This window comes from Zingiber officinale, chromosome 8A, assembly GCF_018446385.1.
Source record: "Zingiber officinale cultivar Zhangliang chromosome 8A, Zo_v1.1, whole genome shotgun sequence".
NCBI classification, from domain to species: domain Eukaryota; kingdom Viridiplantae; phylum Streptophyta; class Magnoliopsida; order Zingiberales; family Zingiberaceae; genus Zingiber; species Zingiber officinale.
Genome location: NC_056000.1, coordinates 91508540 through 91525749, shown reverse-complemented (window position 1 = coordinate 91525749; position 17210 = coordinate 91508540). Strand labels below are relative to the sequence as shown.

The following is a 17210-nucleotide window of genomic DNA, read 5'->3' as shown; positions in this document are numbered from 1 at the left end:
CAGACCCATACTTGAACTACCTTCTTTGTTCCCCTCCCATCCTCAGACTTGGAATGGAAAGAGAAATATTTTTTCCTGCGTTTCCCCCTGGTCGTGGAGTGGCCTACCCAACGGCGATCATCTCTTCCTCCGACTCCATATCTAGGGGATTTTCAGACAGACTCTAACTTTATGAAGGCCTCCGCGCAACTAGTAGGTTGGTGCTTAGACCTGCTCATGCTGCTAATAGAGGACGTATTGTCTCTATTCAGACTGAGCCACATCTCTTCAGAGCTACCACATTCGTTAGGTAAGGCCTACCCTACCCTGACTTGCCTTTGTCATCCCACTTTGATTTTCGTGCTCTTCTTGCAGCAAATACTCCAGCTCGACCATCCCCGATCATGCCTCTTCCCCTGAGTGATTTGGAAATAAACCGCCGGGGACGCATAATACTAGATAGGAGGGGTCTCTCGCATTCTGCTCCCCTTCCCATAGGGGCAACTGCCTCAACTACTCCCTGTCCGACCACCCAAGCAACCTCGCACATTCGCTTCGCTCCTGAGCCTTCAAGGCATGCTCCTCCCATGCCTCCTACTCGTTGGCCCCGAACTTCACCAAAGGAGTCAAATTCAGATGAGCAGCTACTTTCACGACGGACCAGACGCCGACCTATGGGACCCAGTCTAGTATCTGAGGCCCAGACTGCTACTCCAGCATCCTAACCAGCCTCCACTTCCGTTCCCGATCCATAACTCTCGAGCGACCTTGTTATGCCACCCAGAGCCAGGACTGGAGCTGAACGAGGGAAGACTTTGGTCGTTAAAGAAGAAACTGCTACAGAGCTGCCCTCTGTGCCAACGTCCCAGGCTACACCGAATGCCCCGCCCAGGCCTTCTTCCTCTATAGGAAGGCCTTATATGCCAGCGTCTCAAGCTATCCCCACTACCCAGGCTGTGCCTTCCTCCTCGCGACCATCTGCCTCTACGCATCCTCACCCCGCGAGATCGCTGCTTGACCGTCACAATCGCGACCCTCTAGCTATAACCGTTATTGAGCCACTAATCTATCAGAATGGGGCTTGCGCCATCAATCAAATGCCAAGACTAGCCGCCTCACACTGAGGGGACAATTAGCGACTCATTGGGAGGGGAGTTTGCAGCAAATGCATACTCCCCCCTGCTCGCTCAACTAGATCACTATATGCCTACTCCGACTAGCTGAGTCCCACTCTCTTAGCTTCTATTTACTCTAACTACCACGTGCTAGCTATACAGTAACTTACAAAGAGGTTATGATTGGTGCCATAGTATTGAGTCAGATGTTCTCCTTCTAATATCAACAAAATAAAATTTTAAAGGATAGTGTGGCTGACCTAGAATCTCAATTATCCGACCTTGCCTCAGTTGTGTCCCAACTAAAGGCAGAGGTGGCGACCTTAAGGAAGGTGAACGCCTCATGGGAACAAACCTTAGGAGAGGCCCAACTAGAGATCGGTCGTCTTTGAGATGACAAGAATATGCTTGAAGCTCTCCTACAGTCATCCGAGTCCAAGTGTCAAGAGGCTCAGTTAGAACTGACTCAATGTACTACAACTCTGGAGGACTTAAGGCTCATGCATAAGCAAGAGACAGATCGCTTGACTCAAGAGCTGCAATCCAAGGACATGCTTCTTATGGACCAGCGAAGGGATCTGGAGTCTCAGGCAATGGAGCTGGGCTCTTTGCAGACAGAGTTGTCTCAGGCTCAGTTTGCCTTATCTATCTCCGTTATTGCCTTAGAGACTTATAAGGTGGGGGAGAACGATCGTCTATAGGCGAGCCAGGAAGAATATTTATGCCCTCTGGAGTTTGGCTCGCAAGTGGGGGATTGTTTCGTCAGATCTGTGGCTTACAGGGTGGTAGGAACACTCCAACAACTCAAGAAGGGAGGGTATCTATCTCCCGATCCTCCTGAGGACTTCTTGGATCATCGTCGGATCCTCAGAGAGATGCTTGATGATGTATTCTCAGAGTTTAAATAACCCTTCTTATTGTACATGAACATCTTGCCCATTGTACTTATAAAAGTTAATTTAATTTTCCCTGTCCCTGCTACTACTTCCTCTTTAGGTTTTATGTTTTTTTCCTTAGTCCTTATTCAGTGAAGCTCGAGTCATTTAACACTAGCATGGGGACTTGAGCGGATCTTAAAGATTCATGAGTATTCTAGATCTAGTTATTCCGATCGGGCATTTCATTCTTGGTCAGTCATATCATCTTGATCTCAAGTCTTACAGAGGAGTGGTCCACTTAAGTACGATAGGGATGGAGGTAGTTAGCACTTCAAGGACGATCTAGCCTCCTACCCTAGTCATCTTGCATGTAGTAGGCACCTGATGCTAACTTTTTAACAATTTTATATGACCCGTCCCACTGAGGTGCTAACTTGGTTACCTCCCCTACATGCATTGTCCTTTTCCACACTAAGTCTTCTTCTCTGAAGAACCGCGTGATCACCCTCCTATCGTAATTTTGACGCATCCGCTACCTATAGGTAGTTAACCTGGCAGCTGCTCACTCTCGAGTTTCATTGATAAAATCCAATTCTGAAAGTCGCCGCTCAGCATTCTCCTCATCATACAACAACTTTCTGACGGATGGCACCCCGACCTCTATGGGCACAACTGCTTCATTACCATAGATTAGGTAAAAGGGGGTGAGCTCGATGCTTTCTCGTGGAGTCGTTCGGTATGCCCAGAGGATGCTAGGCATCTCTTCCACCCAATCGCCGCCTATATGATCCAGGTTGACCTTCAAACTCTGAACTATCTCTCTGTTGGTGACCTCTGTCTGGCCATTACTTTGAGGATAAGCCACGAATGTGAAAGCCTGGGTTATTCCAAATCCTCGACACCATTCTTGGATCTTGCACCCTTGGAATTACCTTCCATTATCTGAGACCAGTTTGTGTGGTATTCCAAATCAGCATAAGATGTTCTTCCACAGAAATTGAATAACAGCTCCATCAGTAATCCTGGGTAGTGGGTAACAATCCTCGGGGCTGGCACGGTTGAGGTTTCGGAAGTCGATGCAGACTCTCCACTTATTATTGGGTTTAGACACCAGGACCACATTATAGAGCCAGGGTGGGAACTACACTTCTTTAATGTGTCCTGCTTTCAAGAGCTGGTCTATCTAAGCTTGGATGATCTTATTTTGCTCGGTCGAGAAGTTCCGCTTCTTCTACTTGATCGGTCAGGAATCGAGCAGAAGATGTAGTTTGTGCTCAGCCACCTCGGGCCTGACTCCAGGTAGCTCCTAGGGGACCAAGCGAAGACATCCCTATTGCACATCAAGCATTACACCAAGTCTATCTTGATCTTGATAGGAAGGTCACTCGATATGCAAGTGAGGCTTTCCGGATGCTCGGGATAGAGCTGGACCTCCTCCCAAGGGACGAGCTCCTCTGCTATAGGTAATGGCTCCTCTTGGATGACGTGGATACAGCCATCCTGGGTTCTATGAGCTTTTCGGGCCTCGACCTTCACCATGTTGATGTAACATCTATGAGAGACCAATTGCTCACCTCTGACTTCCCCGACCTGGTCTCCTACAGGGAACTTGATCTTCTGGTGGAAAGTAGAGACTACCGCCTGAAACTTGTGTAGTGTCAGTTTCCCCAAGATGATGTTGTATGAGGATGAAAAATCCACCACTATGAAGGTGCTCTTCCGCGTCCTCATCAGGGGCTCGCTATCCAAAGATATGGCTAGCTTGATCTAGCCCATGGGTCATACTTCATTGCCGTTGAAACCGTATAATGAAGTAGACATGGGCTGGAGTTCACTGGCGTCGATTTGCATGCCCTCGAATGCACTCTTGAACAACACGTTGATAGAGCTTCCAGTATCAACGAAAATTCTGGCAAAGCGACTGTTGGCGATGATGACTTTGATTATTAGGGCATCATCATGAGGAAGCTCTAGCCCCTCTAGGTCTTATGGCCCAAAGCTGATGATGGGCCCTGCAGCTTGCTCTCGACTGCATCCTATAACGTGTATCTCCAGGCGGCGCTCATGGGATTTCTGAGCCCTAGCGGAATCTCCATCTGTGGGCCCTTCGGAGATCATACCAATCTCGCGGATGGCCATGTTTCTCTTGTTCTCCTCTTCCCGGGCTTCTCTTGGCTCCTGGTTACGACCGGGCTGCTGACTTCCTTGTCCTGTATTGTCGGGCAAGGGTTTACCAGACTGACCTGCCACGGGCTGTTGGCCGGCCAGCAGCCTCTGAATCTTGGGCGCGATCTTAGGTGGGGACAGGCCCAGCTTAGCTACGTGTTGGGAGTCACGGGCGAACTGGAAGCAATCACTTGTGGCATGGGTGTGGGACCTATGGTAAGTGAAATAATGTGGCCTCCACTGACTGGGCCTTGGGGCTTGGATAATTGGCACACGTTGGGCCAGTCTGGAATCCTGACCAAGAGGGAATTGAGGTCGAGCATCCTGGACGCGTGGAAGAGGCTGAGCTGATGGTTGGGGTGACCTCTTCTTTGGTTTGTTGGTGGGAGCAGGCGCCTTGTCAGCTTTCTGCCGAGCCGCCTGAGCTTCTTCTACGTTGACATAACTAGCGGCCTTCCCTAACATCTCATCAAAGTTCTTCACGGGCTCTCGGATGAGATCTTGGAAGAACTCCCCTTCTACCAGTCCATAAGAGAAGGCGCTCATCAATATTTCAGAGGTAGCGGATGAGATATCCTGGGCCACTTGGTTGAAGCGTTTGATATAGCTCCTAAAGGGCTGGACAAACCCTTGCTTGAGGGCAAAGAGATAGTGGTCTATCTTCTGATACTTCCTGCTACTGGCGAAGTGGCGCAGGAAAACAGTCTTGAAATCATGAAAGCAGGTGATGGACCTGTTCGACAATCCATCGAACCATTTCTGTGCCGAGCTAGATAGAGTATTCAAGAACACTAGGCACTTGATGGCGTCGCTATATTGGTGCAACAGCTCAGCATTTCAAAAGTTCCGAAGATGATCCTACGGTTCCTTACTACCATCATACTCTCTAATGGCTGGGGGCTTGTACCCCTTCAGTAGCTTTTCCTTGAGTACCCTTATAGAGAAGGGCACTTGCTCACCATGTTGGGTTTCTCGGGCCGCGAAAACCTCTTTTTCGCGTCGCGGAAACCCCGAAACTCCGCCACCGGATCCGAGCGAAGAATAAAACTTTCAAAAATATGAGTACGAGTTTACCAACCTATAGATCTACATTAGAACTATAAGTTAAAGAGTTTTACCCTCGTTGCATGCCCTTCGCGAGTCCCGTTCGTCCAAGGAGATGCCGAATCTCAAGTTGTCAAGGTAGACAACTCTCTATGCGTATCCATATGAACAAATCGATGGAGGGAGAACCTTAGAGTGTGCTAGCACTCCAAGAAGGTCTCGGCAAGATGAGGAAAGGGAGAGCAAGAAGAGAGAGCAAGGAAGAAGATGGAATCAAAAATACCTTCAATGAAAATGAATCCCATTCATTCCCCTTAGTGGCCGGCCACAACAAAGTGTAACTCCTCTCATTAATGTGGTCGGCCACATTAAAGCAAAGGGAATTTGTAACCTCCATTAGGTGGCACACACATGTGTTAACTATGATGATGTGGCACATCATCATTGGCCACTTAATGCCAAGTCACAAATGATGTGGCATAAGTCAAGTCAAACTTGACTCTTCCTCTTCCTCTCAAGTCAAGTCAATCTTGACTTAATCTCTCTCATGGTTGATCTAATCCAATCATTTAATTCAAGCCAATTTAATATAATGAATCTAATTCATTTAATTAAATTGATTCAATGAGTCATAATCTAAATTAGACTCATTGAACACATGAATCAACTTGAGTCCAACTCAATTAGCCCAATTAGGATTACTCTTAATCCAATTTGATTCATCATATGAATCTAATCCTCTTGGTTCATCATATGAACCTAATCTCTATCTAATTGTCCTTAGTGTGTGACCCTATAGGTTCTTGTAACGTTAGCAATGCCCCTAAACCCATTTAGGAGCATAAGTAATGAGCGGAATCTAGCAACACATCATTACTACCCAAGTTACAAGAATGTTGAGATCTAACATCACCTTGTGACTACTAATTGTGACTCCTCACAATATATGACAAGTGTCCTTCTATCCTAGACATCTAGATCGATCAATGTGAGGTATAGACCGTGTCATCCTCTGACCAATCTAAATCTTGATCTCCAAGTAGACTCACTAAATCAAATGAGCTCAATATCTTATATTGACTCATTTGGGCATGGCCATGCACTTCATGGTCTCACTCTATCAAGAATATCGATGTTGCTCCCGTCATATAGGAGGGATAGATCCCATCTACATCACTCACATCCCTCTGTATAATTCGTTACATACCCAGTAATCCCCTTTATAGTCCACCCAGTTACGGGTGACGTTTGACGAAACCAAAGTACATAACTCCTTATGTAGGAATCCATGGTGACTTCAGGTCCAAGGACTAGTAGTCATACTAATAGCCATATGAGAAAGTATATGACACTCATATAACTATCCATGATACTTTCTCATGGCGGGTCATTCAGTATACATTCTCCAATGCATACCCATGTGTCAACTTGATATCTCTATATCCATGACTTGTGAGATCAAGTCATCGAGTTGACCTACATGCTAGTCTTATTGCATTAACATTATCCCTGAATGTTAATACTCGACTAGGAATGATAAGAGTAGTGTTCCCTATATCATCTCACTATCGATTCAACTAACCGATTGATATAGGTGAGAACCTTCTACTCAAGGACGCTATTATATTTAGTTTATTTGGCACCAATACAAGTAAGTATAATAACAAAAAACAAATGCCTTTATTTATATAAGAATATGATACAACAAGTCCATAATACAATCATCAAATGATTGACTCTAGGGCTCTAACTAACAATCTCCCACTAGCACTAGTGCCAATCAGTGTAGGCTCTAAGCCCCAATGACCTAGTGTGACCATCATGCTTCCTCTGTGCCAAAGCCTTGGTCAAGGGATCTGCGATGTTAGCCTCTGTAGGTACTCTGCAAATCTTCACATCTCCTCTCTCGATAATCTCTCGAATGAGATGGAAGCGCCGTAGTATGTGTTTGGTCCGCTGGTGTGAGCGAGGTTCCTTCGCCTGTGCTATAGCTCCATTGTTGTCACAATAGAGCTCAATAGGGTCAGCGATACTGGGAACCACCCCAAGTTCAGTGATGAACTTGCGGATCCAAACTGCCTCCTTTGCTGCCTCTGATGCAGCAATGTACTCGGCCTCTGTCGTAGAATCAGCTACTGTGTCCTGCTTCGAACTCTTCCAGCTCACAGCACCACCATTTATGCTAAATACGAACCCTGACTGCGATCGATAATCATCCTGATCGGTCTGGAAGCTAGCATCACTGTAACCCTTTACAGCTAGCTCATCATTGCCTCCATATATCAAGAAATATTCTTTAGTCCTTCTTAAGTACTTAAGAATATTCTTGACCGCTATCCAGTGACTTTCACCTGGATCTGACTGGTATCTGCTCGTCATGCTCAAAGCATACGAGACATCAGGTCGAGTACATAGCATGGCGTACATGATAGATCCTATGGCTGAGGCATAAGGGATCTGATCCATGCGGTCTCTCTCCTCTCTAGAAGAGGGACCTTGAGTCTTCGAAAGACTCACGCCATGTGCCATCGGCAGAAATTCCTTCTTGGAGTTCTGCATGACAAACCGAAGGAGTACCTTGTCAATATATGTACTCTGACTTAGGCCAAGCAATCTCTTAGATCTATCTCTATAGATCTGTATCCCTAGAATGCGGGATGCCTCACCTAAGTCCTTCATTGAGAAGCAACTCCTTAGCCAGGTCTTGACAGACTGAAGCAAAGGGATGTCCTTCCCAATGAGTAGTATGTCATCCACATACAATATGAGGAAGCCAACTATATCCCCTACAACCTTCTTGTAGACACAAGATTCATCTTCATTCTTGATGAAACCAAACTATTTGATTGCATCATCGAATCGACGATTCCAGCTCTGAGAAGCTTGCTTTAGTCCATAAATGGGCCTATGCAGCTTGCATACTCTGCTAGTATGCTGTGGATCTACAAAACCCTCAGGTTGTGTCATGTACACATCCTCGAGCAGGTTTCCATTCAGAAACACGGTTTTGACATTCATCTGCCATATCTCATAGTTATGGTATGCTGCAATAGCAAGCATGATCCGAATGGACTTAAACATCGCTACTGGAGAAAAAGTTTCATCATAGTCAATACCATGAATCTGCTTGAAACCTTTAGCTACCAAGCGACCCTTATAGATAAGTCCATCCATGTCAGTCTTTCTCTTAAAGACCCACTTACACCCAATGGGTTTTACCCCTTCAGGTGGATCAACCAAAGTCCATACTTGGTTGGTGTACATGGATTCCATCTCGGATCTCATGGTCTCTAGCCATTTCTCGGAATCTGGTCTCATCCCAGCTTCCTGATAGGTGGTAGGCTCATCCTCTATGAGCACAGCGTCATCATTGTCAGACAAGAGAAATGAGTATCTCTCAGGCTGACGACGTACCCTATCAGACCTACGAAGAGGTATGTCTACTTGAACTGGTTGTTGTTCCTCAACTCCTTGTGGAACAACATCATCCACAACACTTTGTGGTTCCAGTTCAACTTCCATTGAGGCTTCAGTGCTATTGTTCACATCTTGAACTTCTTCAAGAACAAACGTGCTCCCACTAGTCTTTCTAGAAACAAAGTTTCTTTCTAGAAAGACCCCAGTCTTTGCCACAACTACCTTGTGCTGACTGGGAATGTAGAAGTAATATCCCTTAGTTTCCTTGGGATATCCAATAAAGTAGCACTTGTCGGATTTGGGTCCTAATTTGTCTGAGACTTGATGTCTAACGTAAGCCTCACAACCCCAAATCCTCATAAAAGACACCTGCGCATCTCTCCCAGTCCATATCCTATATGGTGTCTTTATCACGGCCTTGGATGGAACTCGGTTGAGCATAAAAGCTGCCGTATCTAGAGCATAGCCCCAAAGGAATGACGGAAGATCTGTGTAACTCATCATAGATCGTACCATATCTAATAGGTTACGATTTCTCCTTTCGGATACACCATTCCACTGTGGTGTTCCAGGAGGAGTGAGTTGGGATAGAATCCCACACTCAGCTAGATAGTCACAAAACTCATGGCTAAGGTATTCTCCACCTCGATCTGATCGAAGTATCTTAATACTCTTGCCAAGCTGGTTCTGTACTTCATTCTTGAATTCTTTGAACTTTTCAAAGGATTCTGACTTATGTGTCATCAAGTACACATAACCATATCTACTGAAGTCATCAGTAAATGTGATGAAGTACCTATAACCGCCTCTAGTAGCGACATTGAAAGGGCCACATACATCACTATGTATAAGATCTAACAAGTCAGTCGCTCTCTCACCGTGCCCACTAAAGGGAGTCTTGGTCATCTTGCCTAGTAGGCATGACTTGCACATCTCATAAGATTCAAAATCAAATGAGTCCAGCAAACCATCCTTATGGAGCTGGAATAAGTGCTTGTCATTTATATGACCTAAGCGACAATGCAAGAGATAGGTTTGATTCAAGTCATTTGACTTGAACCTCTTGGTATTTATGTTATAGATAGGGCTTTCAAGGTTTAGAATGTAGAGTCCGTTCATCAGAGGTGCACTACAATAGAACATATCTTTTAAATAAACAGAACAACATTTGTCCTTAGTTATAAAAGAGAAAACTTTCTTGTCCAAACAAGAAACTAAAATTATGTTCTTAGTTAATGCAGGCACATAACAACAATCATCCAACTCTAATACAAGCCCATAGGACAGAGATAGAAAATAAGTCCCTACAGCAACAGCAGCAACCCATGCTCCATTGCCTACGCGTAGGTCCACCTCGCCCTTCACCAATGCCCTATTATTTCTCAGCACCTGCACATTAGTACAAATGTGAGATGTACATCCGGTATCTAATACCCATGATGAAGAAATAGATAGATTGACTTCTATAACATATATACCTGAAGTGGAAGTCTCACTTTGCTTCTTCTTAAGATCTTCCAGGAACACCTTGCAGTTCCTCTTCCAGTGCCCGGTCTGACCGCAGTGGAAGCAGGTAGCATCCTTGGCGACCCCTCCTTTAGGCTTCAGTGCCTTGCCTTTGCCCTTGGCTTGAGACTTTCCTTTGCCTTTGGGCTTGCCCTTGCCCTTGTGTTTCTGAACCATCAGAACAGAGTGGGGCTTAGCCTTCTTAAGGTTTAGCTCAGCAGTTCTCAACATACTAAGTAGCTCGGGCAGTGGCTTGTCTATTTCGTTCATATTGTAGTTCTCAACATATTGTAGCTATCCGGCAAGGATTGCAAGATCAGGTCAGTGGCCAGCTCTTGGCCAAGCGGGAATCCCAACCTCTGTAGGTTTTCTATGTACCCAATCATTTTGAGTACATATGGGCCTACGGGAGCCCCATCTGACATCTTGCACTGAAATAGTGCCCTTGAGTTCTCAAATCTCTCATGCTGCGCTTGTCCTTGATACAGTTGATGAAGATGTTCAACCATATCGTAAGCGCCCATCAACTCGTGTTGCTTTTGAAGCTCAGAGTTCATGGTCGCGAGCATTAGACAGGACACATCTAATGCGTCATCTTGATGCTTCTTATAAGCATCTTTGTCAGCTCGCGGGGCATTGGCAGGAGGAGCCTCCGGAATGGGCTGCTCCAGAACGTACAGTTTACATTCCTGGGTGAGAACTATTCTCAAGTTCCTGTACCAATCCAGGAAATTTACTCCGTTGAGTTTGTCCTTCTCAAGGATAGAACGCAGGAAGAAAGAGTTCATATTCGACGTCTTGGTTATCTACAACAGAAAAATGCAGAAAATAAATATCATATTCTTTTAAATCATTTAATTAGGCCTTTAACTAAATGATGCTCCCACTGAATTCTATAATTCATGTGGGATAAGATCCACATCATACTACGCCTTGAGTTAACTTTAGCTAAATTGCCCAAGACTTAGTATGATCGGTAGGTAATGATTTACCAATTACATCTCTATGCAACTCTTGTTTATAGGATCATTATCCGCAGTTATATTAAAACTTGAGTTAGCTTTAGCTAATACACCCAAGAATTAATATAAATGTGATTTATGTCCTATCTTTCCAACCGTTGGAAGAATGCCTATAGTTGTACTTGATCCAACCGAGTTAACTAGGAATACTCAATCTAATTGAGTTTGTACTCGCCCATGCGTTGATAAGCGGGACCAAGATTGTCCTTCCGTACCCTACCAAGATAATATGTGTTGCTCTGCTTTGGCAGATTCAACAACACATGTGATCGAGGTAGTGATAGGTATCACGGCACGGTAGGCATTAGAGTTGATGCGATTGAGATCTAATCTAATCGAGAGGGTGCATCTTGTACACGATTTAGATCTAATCTAATCGTTAGGCACTAATTAATTACTAATCATGCATCACATACACACAAGCAATTAATTAAATTAATTTATGATTAGTCATGGCCCTATTACGATCTTCTCAAGCCAATGAGAAGATCGGATGGTCAACCTAGGGTCAACAGCTTCTCAAGCTCCTCTCTTTGACCACCTTGTGTTGCTCGCGCCCTCCTCGTAACTCTGTCTCGAGTGGACCTTCCACGGCTCCAATTTTGTACATTACAATTTTGAAACTCAAGTTATATTCGAGTCTAAAATAATTTACAGCAAGAATAAATGGAGAAAGTCACGACGCGCAGGTCGCGTATCAAATATACAACACACACAACACAAATGATGGCGCGCAGGCCGTAATATGAATTACAATACAAATCCAATCAGATTGGGTCTTTTTGGGCCATGACTATCACAAATTATACATAATTCTAAATTATGTAATTTCCATAATTTTCTGTAATTTTAATACTAATTTTTACAATTTTTACGAGTAAAATTTCCCGGCGGTCCCGTTTAGCGATTTCCGGGCGCAATCGCGGAACAAATCCCCTTGTGGGGCCAGGGGCAGCGCCCCTACCCGCGATCTAACCATCGCGAGGGTTCCTTAGTGATCCTACAGTGCCTTAGCCCGCTTTCCCAAAAAGTTTTGGGGTGAAACCTTGCCGTTTCGGAAAAATCTTCTCGGTAGTCGAAGCCTACAAGTGTCGAAACACTTGTGCTTCGCTTCTACGAGAAAATTACCCATAAAAACCATAAAATACTTAAAATTAAAGAATGTTACAGAATCTATATTTTTCATAAAAATACAAACTAAACTCGTACAAGTCTTCGCACGTGGCTTTGATACCACTGTTGGATTTTTCGGGCCATGAAAATCGCTTTTTCGCGTCGCGGAAACCCCGAAACCCCGCCACCGGATCCGTGCGAAGAATAAAACTTTCAAAAATACGAGTACGAGTTTACCAACCTATAGATCTACATTAGAACTATATGTTAAAGAGTTTTACCCTCGTTGCGTACCCTTTCGCGAGTCCCGTTCATCCAAGGAGATGCCAGATCTCAAGTTATCAAGGTAGACAACTCTCTATGCGTATCCATACGAACAAATCGATGGAGGGGGAACCTTAGAGTGTGCTAGCACTCCAAGAAGGTCTCGGCATGATGAGGAAAGGGAGAGCAAGAAGAGAGAGCAAGGAAGAAGATGGAATCAAAAATGCCTTCAATGAAAATGAATCCCATTCATTCCCCTTAGTGGCCGGCCACAACAAAGTGTAACTCCTCTCATTAATGTGGTCGGCCACATTAAAGCAAAGGGAATTTGTAACCTCCATTAGGTGGCACACACATGTGTTAACTATGATGATGTGGCACATCATCATTGGCCACTTAATGCCAAGTCACAAATGATGTGGCATAAAGTCAAGTCAAACTTGACTCTTCCTCTTCCTCTCAAGTCAAGTCAATCTTGACTTAATCTCTCTCATGGTTGATCTAATCCAACCATTTAATTCAAGCCAATTTAATATAATGAATCTAATTCATTTAATTAAATTGATTCAATGAGTCATAATCTAAATTAGACTCATTGAACATATGAATCAACTTGAGTCCAACTCAATTAGCCCAATTAGGATTACTCTTAATCCAATTTGATTCATCACATGAATCTAATCCTCTTGGTTCATCATATGAACCTAATCTCCATCTAATTGCCCTTAGTGTGTGACCCTATAGGTTCTTGTAACATTGACAATGCCCCTAAACCCATTTAGGAGCATAAGTAATGAGCGGTATCTAGCAACACATCATTACTACCCAAGTTACAAGAATGTTGAGATCCAACATCACCTTGTGACTACTAATTGTGACTCCTCACAATATATGACAAGTGTCCTTTTATCCTAGACATCTAGATTGATCAATGTGAGGCATAGACCATGTCATCCTCTGACCAATCTAAATCTTGATCTCCAAGTAGACTTACTAAATCAAATGAGCTCAATATCTTATATTGACTCATTTGGGCTTGGCCATGCACTTCGTGGTCTCACTCTATCAAGAATATCGATGTCGCTCCCGTCATATAGGAGGGATAGATCCCATCTACATCACTCACATCCCTCTGCATAATTCGTTACATACCCAGTAATCACCTTTATAGTCCACCCAGTTACGGGTGACGTTTGACGAAACCAAAGTACATAACTCCTTATGTAGGAATCCATGGTGACTTCAGGTCCAAGGACTAGTAGTCATACTAATAGCCACATGAGAAAGTATATGACACTCATATAACTATCCATGATACTTTCTCATGGCGGGTCATTCAGTATACATTCTCCAATGCATACCCATGTGTCAACTTGATATCTCTATATCCATGACTTGTGAGATCAAGTCATCGAGTTGACCTACATGCTAGTCTTATTGCATTAACATTATCCCTGAATGTTAATACTCGACTAGGAATGATAAGAGTAGTGTTCCCTATATCATCTCACTATCGATTCAACTAATCGATTGATATAGGTGAGAACCTTCTACTCAAGGACGCTATTATACTTAGTTTATTTGGCACCAATACAAGTAAGTATAATAACAAAAAACAAATGTCTTTATTTATATAAGAATATGATACAACAAGTCCATAATACAATCATCAAATGATTGACTCTAGGGCTCTAACTAACACATCAGTCTCCCCCCGAGGCTCCTCCCTAAGGACTATGGCTTTCCCTTTCTTTGAGCCCCTGGGCGGGGAGCTTTCCATTATAGAAGTCTGCGGTTGCTCTTTCTTATTATAGCAGTCCGAGCCCTTATGTAATAGTCCAGGCCCGACTTCTGATAGAAGGTCGGGGGAAACTCCTCGGGTTGTTTCCTCTTAGATCCTTTATCAGAAACGTGAGTCGGGTCCTTGACAACTGTAGGCATCTTGTACGGTCGTGAAGCAGTGGTCTATTTTTCGGAAGCTACTCGCCTCTTGGCCTCCTTGAACAATTCGTACTCCCCTGCCATTATGGTCACATTGATTCATCCAGTGTCCTTCATCTTGACTCTCCAGAACAGATGAAGGAGATTCCCATAGACGATGCCAAATTGATCCTGTCCAGAATTTGAGTCAGATGAAGGCCGGATGAGCTGTTGCTAGTGTTGACGGAGAGGTGACTATGACACCCTTCTCATATGCGTCAACAAGAATAGACCCCCACGAGGTACTTACGGACGATGATGACTGAACCGACGGTACTTGAGTTCTTCGCACACTTAGATAAGCACACGGAATGTTAGAGGCTAGAAACCAGGGAAAAAGTCCTCGGAGCATGCCCTTCGACGTTCAAGTTAGGTACTTTTCCCCCAGAAGAATAGTGTACGAAGGAGAAAGAAAAGTAAAAGATAAGTGTGAATGTGTGAGAGAACGTACCTACGTAAGGGAGAGGATCTCCCTTTTTATATGACAGTGCGTACCTCTGGAGCCTGACTGCTGTCAGAGAATGTATGGTGTCAGGACCTGTCTGGTGATGGAAGACGTGTGGCACCCTTTTGTGGGCTGGAAGAAAGTTCTATTCGCAGATGACCGTAGATCGTTGAAATATTTCTTGACATACAACAGTTATTCTCTGACAGGAGGTTATGATTCCCTAATCTTGTTGTTGTAGCACCTTCTATCTCGACCGAGTATGAATAGGGGAATCTTGAGATGGTCAGTAGTTGGCCTACTGGAGGACCGGGCCTAGATATAGCCGAGCTGTGGAAACCCGACCAGTCGGAGCAGGTCAGGCATCACCCCGACTGCCCACCATGTCTCAGACTAGGGTGTCTCAGATCTGGGGTCCTGGTCTGTGAGAACCTGATCGGGATCCATGTTGCTGATGTCGTCAGATGATCCTACCTCTTCTTTCCCTAACCGCTGACTGCCATATCGTTTTGGCCTCTGATTGTCACGTCTCCTTGACTTCTGACTGCCATGTCCCTTGACTTCTGACTGCTCAACTTTATCAAACCCCACCATTATGCACCGTATCAACATCTTTGTCTTGACTTCTCCGCATTCAATGATATATGGAGTGTTCTCTTTTGTTTTATCTTCCCCTCATTATGTATTCATCTTTTCCTCTTTTATTATATCTATTCATTACACTATCAACTGCATACCTCGAGTTGGACGGGTGGCCCACTCAACCCGCTCTCCTGCCGATCGGTTGGCTAGACGTTGTTTCATCTAGACGGCCGACCGGACAACGGTTCCTCTGATCGGCCTATATAGCGCCCTCTCGCTTGGGCAATGCGGTTGAGCCTCTGAGCCTTGATGTTGACCATTTTGATTTTGACCTCCACCGTGGCCATTGACCCATGCCAGGTGGGCTCTTCCTTACTGCCGCATCACAAGCCTTCCTTTAAGTCTAGTCGAAGGAAACTACAAGTCCGACTGACTGGACAAGAAGATGTGTTTTCAACAACCTTAAGGTCCATTTGGCCCATATGTTTCAGTGGCCGATCGGACTATGCTTGGTCTTTAATTTCTTAAGAGCCTACAAGCCAACGCTGCTCAGCTTCATTTTGTCGTTGCCGGGTTCAGCCTCATGACCCTTTCTTTGCGACGGCCAGGACAATGAGCAGCAACACTTGGCACATGTTGTCCTTTCCCTTACGCATCCTCAGGCAAGCTCGGTCTTGGCTGACATCATCTAAATTTCTTGAAGACTATGTAAATCCCTGATAATTATGGCCGAGTATGCGGTCATACCTTTTTAATTAAGCTCATTAAATGCTATTCAGTGATCGAAGGACACGTGCCCCTTACTATCGCCGTATTCTCGATGTGATAGGCGGATATCCTCTTACAACGAGGTGTGTGCCTCGTGCGCCTTTTCAAAACTAATAATGGGATTTTCTTCTAGGTTTTCGTAGCTTTGGATCGGACGGCTGAGGTCAATCGGTCGCGAGGTTTATAAACCTCACGTGCGTCTTCGTCTTCCTCACTCTGCGTCTTTGTCTTCGAAGTTTCCAGCGACATTACGTTCTTCCTTTCAGTCAATCGTAGCGATCTCTCTAGTAAGCTTTCTATACCCTTCAACTGAATCTGTTCGTTGTTCTCAGCGTCCTTTCTTTCAATCGAACTTCTTCATTGTTTCTTGTTGACGTTTATTCCCAATGGAAAGCTCCTCTTAACCTCCTGTCTCCATTCCTGGGCCCTGGTACACGCCCATCAAGTCTAGGTTCGATGGAGGTGATATTGAGAGTTTGAGAGCTGCCTTTGAAATTCCCTCTGATTATCAAATCGGTCTTCCTTCGGCTTTTGACCGTCCGAATGAGCTGCCTCTTGGCTTTGTATGCTTCTTTGGACCAATTTACTGCCGATCTTCGGTTCCCGATCCACCCTTTCTTTTATGTCGTTTGTAAATATTTTCGTATTTCTCTCCATCAACTAGTACCGAACTCCTTTCGGTTGTTGTGCGGGGTTGTCGTTCTGCTCCACCTACACGACATTCCTCTTATTCCTCTTCTCTTCCACTATTTCTATTATCCCAAATTGTCCGAGCCGGGGACTTTTCTCGTCCAGGCCCGAGTGGACTTAGTTTTCTTCGATAAGATGCCGCCCTCCAACAAGCATTGGATGGACTACTACTTCTTTGTTCGCTTTCCCGAGCTGCTGGACTTTTCAACCAGGTGGCAATTAGAGGTGTCGAACCCTCCTG

At 44.7% G+C, this 17210-nt stretch overlaps 1 protein-coding gene across 1 annotated transcript; it reads right to left on the bottom strand.

The window, feature by feature from the left end:
* Nucleotides 1-3958: 3958 nt before the first annotated feature.
* LOC122011056 lies at nt 3959-16528 on the bottom strand. Its single transcript, XM_042567497.1, has 2 exons — nt 16469-16528; nt 3959-4897 (listed from the first exon to the last, which is right to left on the bottom strand). The coding sequence occupies exons 1-2, from the start codon at nt 16526-16528 to the stop codon at nt 3959-3961; spliced, it is 999 nt and encodes a 332-aa protein (XP_042423431.1).
* Nucleotides 16529-17210: the final 682 nt, after the last annotated feature.